This window comes from Uranotaenia lowii, chromosome 2, assembly GCF_029784155.1.
Source record: "Uranotaenia lowii strain MFRU-FL chromosome 2, ASM2978415v1, whole genome shotgun sequence".
Classification (NCBI taxonomy): Eukaryota; Metazoa; Arthropoda; class Insecta; order Diptera; family Culicidae; genus Uranotaenia; species Uranotaenia lowii.
In genome coordinates, this window is record NC_073692.1 from 425,688,057 (window position 1) to 425,700,209 (window position 12,153).

The 12,153-nt window shown below is 32.5% G+C and overlaps 2 protein-coding genes across 2 annotated transcripts in view; one reads left to right on the forward strand and one right to left on the reverse strand.

Moving 5' to 3' along the window:
• The first annotated feature begins 497 nt into the window (after window positions 1–497).
• Window positions 498–2,447, forward strand: LOC129745320 (solute carrier family 22 member 3). The gene is made up of 2 exons (XM_055738314.1): window positions 498–1,188; window positions 1,257–2,447. Exons 1-2 carry the CDS (start codon window positions 1,025–1,027, stop codon window positions 2,395–2,397), a joined length of 1,305 nt encoding a protein of 434 aa, XP_055594289.1. The 5' UTR covers window positions 498–1,024; the 3' UTR covers window positions 2,398–2,447.
• Window positions 2,448–2,753: 306 nt separating this feature from the next.
• LOC129743489 (major facilitator superfamily domain-containing protein 8-like) overlaps window positions 2,754–12,153 on the reverse strand; it is a 24,964-nt gene continuing 15,564 nt past the window's right edge. The window contains exon 4 of the mRNA XM_055735522.1: window positions 2,754–2,785. Within this exon, the coding sequence (XP_055591497.1) occupies window positions 2,754–2,785 (32 nt within the window). The remainder of the gene's footprint in view (window positions 2,786–12,153) is intronic.

Consider the following 12,153-nt stretch of genomic DNA (forward strand, 5'->3'; position numbering starts at 1 on the left):
TAATGGCACACCTAAATTAACTATACACACATAAATTTACAAAAAAAAAATCAAGTATAGTCAATAGTACTATAGCAAAAAATCAAGTCATAGTACGATAGCAAAAGAGGACAGTGGAAGACAGTGAAGAAGCAATATCTAAATATTGTAAAGATGTCCGTTTTACCCGAGTTTCCCCTAGCAAATTACCGACCAATTGTACAAGCTAGAAGAAATAAACATTTCTTTCTGATAAGCAGCTGTTCCAAAAAATCATCCGATGGTACAGAAGCCAACATCAGCTGTTGAAATTCGACAATAAAATATTCTCTAGACTATAAATTCTTTACGAAGGTTTTTATTGTTCAATATATTCAATAGTACTGCTGCATCCTTCATTGGCGATAAGCATCTTCTAGTGGAATTAGGAAAGGACTTTAATAGTTATCACTTGTCAGCCGGCTTTCAGCTGAAGTGTATACAAAATATAAAAGCTCACAATCACGCTTCTAACAACGAACTGTTGAATTCAGTCCATTCGCGGTCGTGGCCGCGTTCTGTTCGAGTACGCTCTCTCTCAATTATTTGTACAATGTATACAATCCATCTCATAGTTTATTAAAACGAAAGTGAAGTTGCCGCCAGTGGCCCTCATTCTGGAGTGACGATGATTGTGGGAAAATTATTCCTTCCTATAGCACGAACTTGACCCATGAACCCGAACGATTGTGCTCAATCAACAGCCGGGTTGAAGTGATGTCTAATTGATGCAATCGGTGCTATCAATCAATTTTCTACCGAGGAGGTAACAAAACAAAATAGAGATTCCATTTCTCTGTAATTTTGTCAATTCGTGCCAGAAGACGCATGCGTTGCCTTTACGCGAGAGACAAATCCTTACAAAAATAGATTCATTCATTCATTCGTCCGCGTGCCAATTGGCTAGAAGCGTGTTTTTCGCATTTGCAATTTCGAAGCCGCTAAACCGTAGCAATTATTTCGAAGTGCATATGAGTATCGGTTGTCGTGGGCGGTTTTTCCCAAAATGTCCAGCACCGAAGACGAGATCGATCTGGATGGAGTCCTGAACGAAATTGGTCAATTCGGACGGTTCCAGATCCGGCAGTACGTGTTCATGGTCATCCCGATTGTGTTCAATGCATTCTTCACGCTCAGTTACGTGTTCACTGCAGGAAATTTAAACTACAGGTTAGTATTATTAGATCAAATGATTCTAGGTTAAGGTCTCTAACTGCTGTAACTTTGTGCAATTGTAGATGTGAAATTCCTGGCTGTGACACTTCACCGTCTGCAGGATTTCACCCAAGCTGGCTCAACGAAACAGTTCCATTCAAGAATGACATGCCGGAACGATGTGAGCGGTTTCTCCCGATTGGTAATTCAAGTATAGATGAAATACAGTGTGATGCAGAGAACTTCGACACTAATCAGATTATTGAATGCGATAAGTTCATCTACGAAGATGACGAAACGACTATTGTGAGGGATTTCAATTTGACTTGCTCGCACAACGATTGGAAACTTTCGCTAGTAGGAACTGTAAACAATATTGGCCAGTTTGTTGCGCTACCAATAGCAGGGTACCTGTCCGATCGATTCGGTCGAAGATTAGTTCTATTGTTGAGCGTTGCAGGCAGCGCTCTCTTTGGTTTACTGCGAGCGTACTCCACTAGCTATGAAATGTTCATCGCAATGGAGTTCCTGGATCCAGCGATTGGCTCCACCATGTATACGACAGCTTTCATTCTAGCTCTAGAACTTGTTGGCCCACGTATGCGAGTCACCGGCAACAATATCATATCCTGTGCTTTCTCGTTCGGTGAAGCTGGTCTAGCATTGCTGGCCATGTTTTTCCGCAACTGGCGCTCATTGCTCAAAGTGCTTTACATTCCTGGCATAGTGTCTCTACCTTTCCTCTGGATGACTTCGGAGAGCGTCCGATGGTTGCTATCCAAAGGACATCGTGATCAAGCCATCAAAATACTCAAAAAAGCTGCAACCATGAATGGCAAAACGCTTTCACATGAAGCAGAAGAACGATTCTTCCCTTCTACCGAGAATGTGATCAAAACAGAATCAACATCAGACAATGAAGGATTTTTCACCCTTCTAACAGATGCCTTCCGAAATCCAAAGCTATTACTTCGAGTGGTTAATTGTTCTTTCTGTTGGCTGACCAATGTGCTAGTGTACTTCGGGCTCAGTCTCAATTCGGTCACACTCGCTGGCGATAAGTACTTGAACTTCATCCTGGTTTCGCTGATCGAGCTACCCGGATTTCTCATCATGCAGCTGATATTGGATCGCGTTGGAAGAAAAATCACTCTCTGTGCTACGATGTTGATCTGCGGCCTGTTTTGCTTCCTATCTGAGTTTATTCCCACTGGTAAGTTTTAGCTTAGCTTGATCCACCAATAATCATTGAACTGTCATTTTTATAACGGTTATTTCACTATACATAAGTTTATTCTAATTAAAGGTTCTGTCAAAGAATCTCATATTCCAAAATCGCAGGCGTGGCTCAGTAGAATGAATTCCACATTGTCAATGATTGCTACTCCGTGATTGACCGAGGTCATCAGTTCTCAGTTCTGTTCAAAGGTCAAAAGAATGGTGATTGGGATGAGCAAGCCATTCTCGTTGCACATAACTGATGCTCTCTCTCTGTATAATCATCAATATCGGCGCTGACCACGTCCTAGTTGTTAAAAGATGGATGGAAAACAGTTAAAAGGGATTAAAAGATTCATAATTCATTCTTTAGGACCAAGGCTACTTCTCCGTCCTAGCAAAACAAAAAAAAATTAGAATGGGGATCAAGGGATTTGATCAGGAGACAGTTTTGACTGTGTTATGATCTTGAAAGTACCATTTTTATCTATTTTTTGTTCAGTTCAAAGGAATTTGAAATGTAAGCACACATTATAATTCTTTTTTTATCTATCTTTTTTTTTAAATCCTCAATAAATCTGGTTCAATTGTGCAATTTTTACGTTCAGTGCCGATCCAGCGAAATTTTTGAAACATTTTATTGTTATATTTCATAATAATTTTTTTTTTTCAATTTTTAATACATAATTTCACAATATTCTTAATTTTGATACTTTCCTTAGTTCAAAATTTTCATATTTTAAAGTTTTGAGTTGAAAGATATCTTAATTTTACAAACTCAATAGATTCCGAAAAAAAATTAAGTAGGTATCTTTTCTGTTCACAAATGTGGGTTTTAATTTTATATGAGCGATGATTTTAGCCTGGTTGAGATGATTTTTTGAACGATTTTCTTACACGTACACAATAATTCAAGCGTGAGTTTTCGAATGGACGTACGTCGCAAAAGTAAACAAATTGAGTTACTGTTTGCACGGTATAGTAAATTTTATTTTCTTCTGTATGAATTAACTGTTTGTACAAAAAAAAAATAATATGCCGTTAGCTAAAAAAATATACAAACGACCTATGTCATCTTTTCTCAGTGTTTTCGAAATTCTTCTTTACACCTCTTTTTGGTAAAACGACGCATCTGTCAAAACAAATAATATCGCACACACAGCAGATAGGATCGCAGCAAACCGTCGTATGCGTCAAATCAGATACGTCGGTTTTTTCACATCATTGCAGATGCGTCAGTTTTAAAATAATTATTATTTTAAAACTGACGCATCTGCAATGATGTGAAAAAACCGACGTATCTGATTTGACGCATAATGAAAACAATTTGTCCAAGCGACGAATCATAAAAGGTGTATGTAAATATTAAACTGTCACAACGACGAATCATTATGGCGTATGTGAAAAAAAACTCAACAATACGGTGTAAAATATTTTTTTTAACAAATTCACTAGGAAACAGCAAAAAATCCAGTATGCTCAAACCTATAATTAAAACATTATTGTTTTTCCTACAGCTGCCATGATAAAACTTGATTCTAGATCAAACAGCTTTAAATAGCATTTATTTATATTAACATAATTTTGTCCCTCCTTTTTCTCAGATTTTGTCTGATGTTACATACGTCCTTTTGAAAACTCACGCTTGAATTGTTTAAAACATGAACCCAGTTTAGTTCAATATCGTAAAACACTATCCAAAAATGCAAGGAAAAACAGAAAAGCGTTGAATCCGGGTCCAAGAAATGTTATATTCGTACATCCTTCTTTCCTTCATCTACAGAACAAATAGTTCAGTGGTCTAAGGGCCTTGATTAGGTGCTCCGGAAAAAGTTAGGAACTATTGGGTATTGGGTTCATCCTTTTCACTTAAGCCAAAACCCGGGAAATCTTGGTTTTAAAATCTTCTCGGCCACACCACATTAAATCCGACTGCATTCCTCGTTACAGTTACCAACTTCACCAAAACTTCGAAAATTTTCCATTTTCAAGTAAATTGGAAAATATTTCACTGAGAGCGAAATTTTCTTCGTCTTGACAGACCTGTTGATTGCTTAGATCTCTTATTTCCACTGATAAATCTAAGGCTGATAAACTTTCTACATTGTGTTCCTTTTAATTTTTCGGGTTGATGCTGATCAAAGTAAGGTCTGATTCATATGTTTTTCGGTAAAAAGTTGCCAACTTTCAACGTTTATCCATGATATCTGAACGTGATCCATTGCAACAAAGCTTCACCATATCCTCGACAATTTTTTTTTTCCAACTCAAACGTAGTTTTCCAAATAACATAATTTTGTTGTAGTTCACTAAACGTACCGGAGGCGGTCAAATGACGGTTTTTGAACTTTAAACGATGATTACGCCTTATATAATTGTTTTTTCGCAAATTCAACAACAGGACTATTTTTGTTTTTAAAAAGCAAGTATTTTTGCGTTTTTAAATTTTTTTTAAGTGTTACGGTTTTCGAATAACGCATGTGGTATACCTATTCATACCGCGAGCGGTCAAATGACGGCAAACACCGTTTTCGCTAAAACTCTCTTGTTTCTCAGCCGATTTCTATCAAATGTATAGTTTTGAAAAGCTTATAATTCGACTCAAATATGTTTCTCAAACAATTTTCAGCTACAATCAATAACTTTAAAGTTATTTACAGTACAAGAAAAATTTTATGAAAAAACATGCTTCAGGAAAAAGGTTGTAAATCAGTTATTAAGTGCTCGAAAAAAATTTCACTAAGTGCCTGAGAAAGCTGAAGTTAGCAGCTATATGTTGCACATATGGAAAATTTTTTGAAAATTTTCTAAGATCATGGCCACAAAAAATGTAAAAAAGTTGTGTAAAACCCGTACTTTTCAGTCAATCAACCGCCAAAGCTGTTCCTGTTACAGTACAAAATTTTGAAAAAGTGAATTGAAAAGTAGACGTAATTTGTCACATTTTGGCATCTTTAGATTTTTTGAAATACGAAGTACATAATTTATGACGACTTTTCAAAGGTAGCTGTTTTTCGAACTTTTTATCAATTTGGATTTTCTAAGACAATTCCTACACCTAAGCTCAGCTTTGCACTGGATTTTGAGTACGTTAACGTAAGGTTTAGGCAATAAAACTATATGCAAAAGAAAGCTTATTTCATACCGGTTCTAATGGTGTAGCTGCATTGGCGGTGCAATGCTTGGCAAAAATATGATAAATAAAACAGTGAACTAGTTTCTGAATTTTGAGAAGTCAGCACAAATTCTTGCTTGGCAGACGGGCGCAGTGGGTGGTAATATCTCAAAGCTATTTTGCACACGAAGACGGGTGAAAGGAAACGAAAAAATAAACGAGCATTCGCTCAAATTTTCTGGTTTCACTTTCAGAAATATATTTATTATATTTTTGTCAAGCATCGCACCGCCAATGCAGTTACATCACTAGAACCGGAATGAAATTTGCTTTCTTTTGCATATAGTTTTATTGCCTAAACTATACGTTAACGTACTCAAAATCCAGTGCAAAGCTGAATTTGGGTGTAGGGATTGTCTCAGAAAATCCAGATTCAAAAAAAGTTCGCAAAACAACTACCTTTGAAAAGCCGTCAAAAATTATGTATTTAGTATTTTAAATATCTAAAGATGCCAAAGTGTGACAAATTACGTCTACTTTTCAATTCACTTTTTCAAAATTTTCTACTGTAACAGGAACAGCTTTAGCGGTTGATTGATTGAAAAGTACGGGTTTTACACAACTTTTTTACATTTTATGTGGCCATGATCTTAGAAAATTTTTTAAAAAATGTTCCATATGCGCAACATATAGCTTCTAACTTCAGCTTTCTCAGGCACTTAGTGAAATTTTTTTCGAGCACTTAATAACTGATTTACAACCTTTTTCCTGAAGCATGTTTTTTCATAAAATTTTTCTTGTACTGTAAATAACTTTAAATTTATTGATTGTAGCTGAAAATTGTTTGAGAAACATATTTGAGTCGAATTATAAGCTTTTCAAAACTATAAATTTGATAGAAATCGGCTGAGAAACAAGAGAGTTTTAGCGAAAACGGTGTTTGCCGTCATTTGACCGCTCGCGGTATGAATAGGTATATACAAAGTGTCGGTATGTTTAGTGTTAAGAAAGCTTTTCTGGATTTGCAAAAACTCATTAGCTCAAGAATTCACTTTCAAGCGAGCTTCTTGATGCAATTCTAAAATCTTTCAAAAGAGGATTGGGAAGTTGACGTCATTTGGCACATTTTTTCATCTTTAGATATTCGAAACACCAAATTTTTGACGGATTTCAAAGGTTGCTGTTTATTTTTAACTTTTTATCGATTTGCAAATTTGCAAATTTGAGACCTTTATCCAATGCACCAGATAGGCAATTTCATACCAATTCTACTGGATACTAAACAAAAATATCTAAAAAGTATAGAAAAAGCAATTTCCCCATGTTTGATTGTTTGTATGTTTGTCTTCAATCTTCTCAGCCGTCTTAAAACCTGGAGGAGATGGTTCGGGCCAGGAATGATGGGAAATGTGTTTAGATTTTCCGATGACCCCTTTTCAAGAGGGTAATCCATTTAAGATAAATATTCTTTTTGCAACATTATTGGGTTGAGATCAAAATTTGCACATGGGTGTTTTAAGGGATGGGCATTTGATTTCGGGTATCAGATTTTGTGTGAAGGGCCAGCAAAAAGGAGTCGTCCATATTACCTATTCACTGTTTTAGCAATATTGACGTTATTTTACACCGGGTTGAGATGGAAATTGCACACAAGAGTTTTTAGGAACGAGAAATTGATTCCAATTATCCGATTTTGGGTCAGGGGTCGGCAAATGGAGTCGTCCATATTACCCCATCACTATTTTGCGATATTGGCTTCATTATACATTGGATTAAGATGAAAATTGGCACACGGAAAATTTCAGGGACAGATAATCGAGTTCAATTATCAAATTTGGTGTAAGAGGTCGGCAAAAGTGTCGACCATATTACCCGCCCACTATTTTTGCGATACTGACGTTATTTACATTGGATTGCTATGAAAATTCATGCATGTGGGTTTTAAAAGACGGGCAGCCAATTTCAGGTATCAAGTTTTGTAAAGGGGTCGGCCAAAGGGCTCGTCTATATTATCTGTTCACTGTTTTTGCAATATTGACGCGATTATATACCGGATTTAGATAGAAATTGGCACCCGGGATTTTCGGATAAAAAGGGTCGTTCATATTACCAGTTCACTGTTTTTGCAATGCTGAGGTTATTTTACAATGGATTGCTTGAAAATTCACGCGTGTGAGTTTCAAAAGACGGGCAGCTTATTTCAGGTATCAAATTTTTTTGTTTTCAGATTTTTATCGCCGTCATAACTATGTTATAATATTTTAATGGCATTTCGGCGAGATGAACTCTAGAAGAAGGAAATCGAAAGATAGGTGGATAGTTAAAGCTAGGGCGCTTTGGAGAAGAAACATTGAAAGGTGGTTTTAAAAAATGTAAGTCTATAGCATGTGGGAGAAAGCTTAAACTAATCGGTTGAATCTTTGCTCGGCAATGGAGGCGAAGCAATCGCAGCTCCCATACAGAATCAATCCGATAGATTAAATGTGAACCAACACACCTAATCCAATAAAAAACCTAATCCGCCTAACACACCAAAAACCACCTTTCAATGTTTTTTCTCCAAAGCGCCCTAGCTTTAACTATCCACCTATCATTTCCTATCTTTCGATTTCATTCTTCTAGAGTTCATCTCGCCGAAATGCCAATAAAATATTATAACATAGTTATGACGGCGATAAAAATCTGAAAACATAGATTTCATTGGCAAAAGTTGAAGGGGGTGGTTTTTTATCTTTTTAATAACAATACTCTTACTGAAAAGGTTTTTTTTTATTCAGTGTGAGGAATATTTTGATTTGTTTGAAAAACATCATCTTATTTTATAACATTTTTCTGATTGCTTGCGAAACGAAGTTCGTACGGGATCAGCAAGTGATAAATAAAATTCTGCTCTGAGTCTTGACTTCCCTGACTACTCTTAATCGTAGTCGCCAATCATGTGCTTCACAAACTTTGTGGACATTTTTTGACAGTGTTTGCTTACTTTTCCACCATTCCAATACAGTAATTCATTGAATAATCAACGGTTTTGTTAGCTATCAATTTGTTAATGACGGTTTCTGAAGAAAACTGTGCAACATTATTTTTTTCTTTACCTCTTACATCGTTAGTATATCGAAAAGGCGTCAATTTTAAAATTTGTAAAAATAAGACGGGTAGTACTTTTTACAGGCTACAAATTGCTGTCAAAATTTTGAATATCCAATAACTAGGAAAATAGCTATCAGCGAAAAAAGTGTAACATTTCTTTAAGAACAAAGTTTTACCATTTGCTTGTTTTTCGTACCAAAATTAATACTTTGGTACGAAAGGTAGGCCTGAGGGTTTATTAATCCTGGATAGTCGGAAATAGGTCTCAATTCCGATTCATAGCAGATATGCTGGTCAAATTAACACCGTTTTATGTACTTTGTTTTTCCGACGCATCTTGATATTAAGTACTAATTCAGTATAAATTCTAAAAACCATAGAAACAATAAAAACTGTCTCGTTTAGCCCGACTTACCATTGATTGACCTTCATTGTCTGAATAATGACACTAAGAGAATGTTGTAAATGAAAAGGTACTTCAAACTCTAGATGACGGATAAGGCCTATAAAGTTATTTTTTGTCATTTTAGTCATTTTTGCCATTTTTCTCATTTTTGTCATTTTTTCTCATTTTTGGCATTTTTGGCATGTTTGGCATTTTTGGAATTTTTGTCATTTTTGTCATTTTTGTCATTTTTGTCATTTTTGTCATTTTTGTCATTTTTGTAATTTTTGTCATTTTTGTCATTTTTGTCATTTTTGTCATTTTTGTCATTTTTGTCATTTTTGTCATTTTTGTCATTTTTGTCATTTTTGTCATTTTTGTCATTTTTGTCATTTTTGTCATTTTTGTCATTTTTGTCATTTTTGTCATTTTTGTCATTTTTGTCATTTTTGTCATTTTTGTCATTTTTGTCATTTTTGTCATTTTTGTCATTTTTGTCATTTTTGTCATTTTTGTCATTTTTGTCATTTTTGTCATTTTTGTCATTTTTGCCATTTTTGTCATTTTTGTCATTTAAATCATTATTGTCATTTTTGTCATTTTTGTCATTTTTGTCATTTTTGTCATTATGTCATTTTTGTCATTTTTGTCATTTTTGTCATTTTTGTCATTTTTGTCATTTTTGTCATTTTTGTCATTTTTGTCATTTTTGTCATTTTTGTCATTTTTGTCATTTTTGTCATTTTTGTCATTTTTGTCATTTTTGTCATTTTTGTCATTTTTGTCATTTTTGTCATTTTTGTCATTTTTGTCATTTTTGTCATTTTTGTCATTTTTGTCATTTTTGTCATTTTTGTCATTTTTGTCATTTTTGTCATTTTTGTCATTTTTGTCATTTTTGTCATTTTTGTCATTTTTGTCATTTTTGTCATTTTTGTCATTTTTGTCATTTTTGTCATTTTTGTCATTTTTGTCATTTTTGTCATTTTTGTCATTTTTGTCATTTTTGTCATTTTTGTCATTTTTGTCATTTTTGTCATTTTTGTCATTTTTGTCATTTTTGTCATTTTTGTCATTTTTGTCATTTTTGTCATTTTTGTCATTTTTGTCATTTTTGTCATTTTTGTCATTTTTGTCATTTTTGTCATTTTTGTCATTTTTGTCATTTTTGTCATTTTTGGCATTTTTGGCATTTTTGGCATTTTTGGAATTTTTGTCATTTTTGTCATTTTTGTCATTTTTGTCATTTTTGTCATTTTTGTCATTTTTGTCATTTTTGTCATTTTTGTCATTTTTGTCATTTTTGTCATTTTTGTCATTTTTGTCATTTTTGTCATTTTTGTCATTTTTGTCATTTTTGTCATTTTTGTCATTTTTGTCATTTTTGTCATTTTTGTCATTTTTGTCATTTTTGTCATTTTTGTCATTTTTGTCATTTTTGTCATTTTTGTCATTTTTGTCATTTTTGTCATTTTTGTCATTTTTGTCATTTTTGTCATTTTTGTCATTTTTGTCATTTTTGTCATTTTTGTCATTTTTGTCATTTTTGTCATTTTTGTCATTTTTGTCATTTTTGTCATTTTTGTCATTTTTGTCATTTTTGTCATTTTTGTCATTTTTGTCATTTTTGTCATTTTTGTCATTTTTGTCATTTTTGTCATTTTTGTCATTTTTGTCATTTTTGTCATTTTTGTCATTTTTGTCATTTTTGTCATTTTTATCATTTTTGTCATTTTTGTCATTTTTGTCATTTTTGTCATTTTTGTCATTTTTGTCATTTTTGTCATTTTTGTCATTTTTGTCATTTTTGTCATTTTTGTCATTTTTGTCATTTTTGTCATTTTTGTCATTTTTGTCATTTTTGTCATTTTTGTCATTTTTGTCATTTTTGTCATTTTTGTCATTTTTGTCATTTTTGTCATTTTTGTCATTTTTGTCATTTTTGTCATTTTTGTCATTTTTGTCATTTTTGTCATTTTTGTCATTTTTGTCATTTTTGTCATTTTTGTCATTTTTGTCATTTTTGTCATTTTTGTCATTTTTGTCATTTTTGTCATTTTTGTCATTTTTGTCATTTTTGTCATTTTTGTCATTTTTGTCATTTTTGTCATTTTTGTCATTTTTGTCATTTTTGTCATTTTTGTCATTTTTGTCATTTTTGTCATTTTTGTCATTTTGTCATTTTTGTCATTTTTGTCATTTTTGTCATTTTTGTCATTTTTGTCATTTTTGTCATTTTTGTCATTTTGTCATTTTTGTCATTTTTGTCATTTTTGTCATTTTTGTCATTTTTGTCATTTTTGTCATTTTTGTCATTTTTGTCATTTTTGTCATTTTTGTCATTTTTGTCATTTTTGTCATTTTTGTCATTTTTGTCATTTTTGTCATTTTTGTCATTTTTGTCATTTTTGTCATTTTTGTCATTTTTGTCATTTTTGTCATTTTTGTCATTTTTGTCATTTTTGTCATTTTTGTCATTTTTGTCATTTTTGTCATTTTTGTCATTTTTGTCATTTTTGTCATTTTTGTCATTTTTGTCATTTTTGTCATTTTTGTCATTTTTGTCATTTTTGTCATTTTTGTCATTTTTGTCATTTTTGTCATTTTTGTCATTTTTGTCATTTTTATCATTTTTGTCATTTTTGTCATTTTTGTCATTTTTGTCATTTTTGTCATTTTTGTCATTTTTGTCATTTTTGTCATTTTTGTCATTTTTGTCATTTTTGTCATTTTTGTCATTTTTGTCATTTTGTCATTTTGTCATTTTTGTCATTTTTGTCATTTTTGTCATTTTTGTCATTTTTGTCATTTTTGTCATTTTTGTCATTTTTGTCATTTTTGTCATTTTTGTCATTTTTGTCATTTTTGTCATTTTTGTCATTTTTGTCATTTTTGTCATTTTTGTCATTTTTGTCATTTTTGTCATTTTTGTCATTTTTGTCATTTTTGTCATTTTTGTCATTTTTGTCATTTTTGTCATTTTTGTCATTTTTGTCATTTTTTGTCATTTTTGTCATTTTTGTCATTTTTGTCATTTTTGTCATTTTTGTCATTTTTGTCATTTTTGTCATTTTTGTCATTTTTATCATTTTGTCATTTTTGTCATTTTTGTCATTTTTGTCATTTTTGTCATTTTTGTCATTTTGTCATTTTTGTCATTTTTGTCATTTTA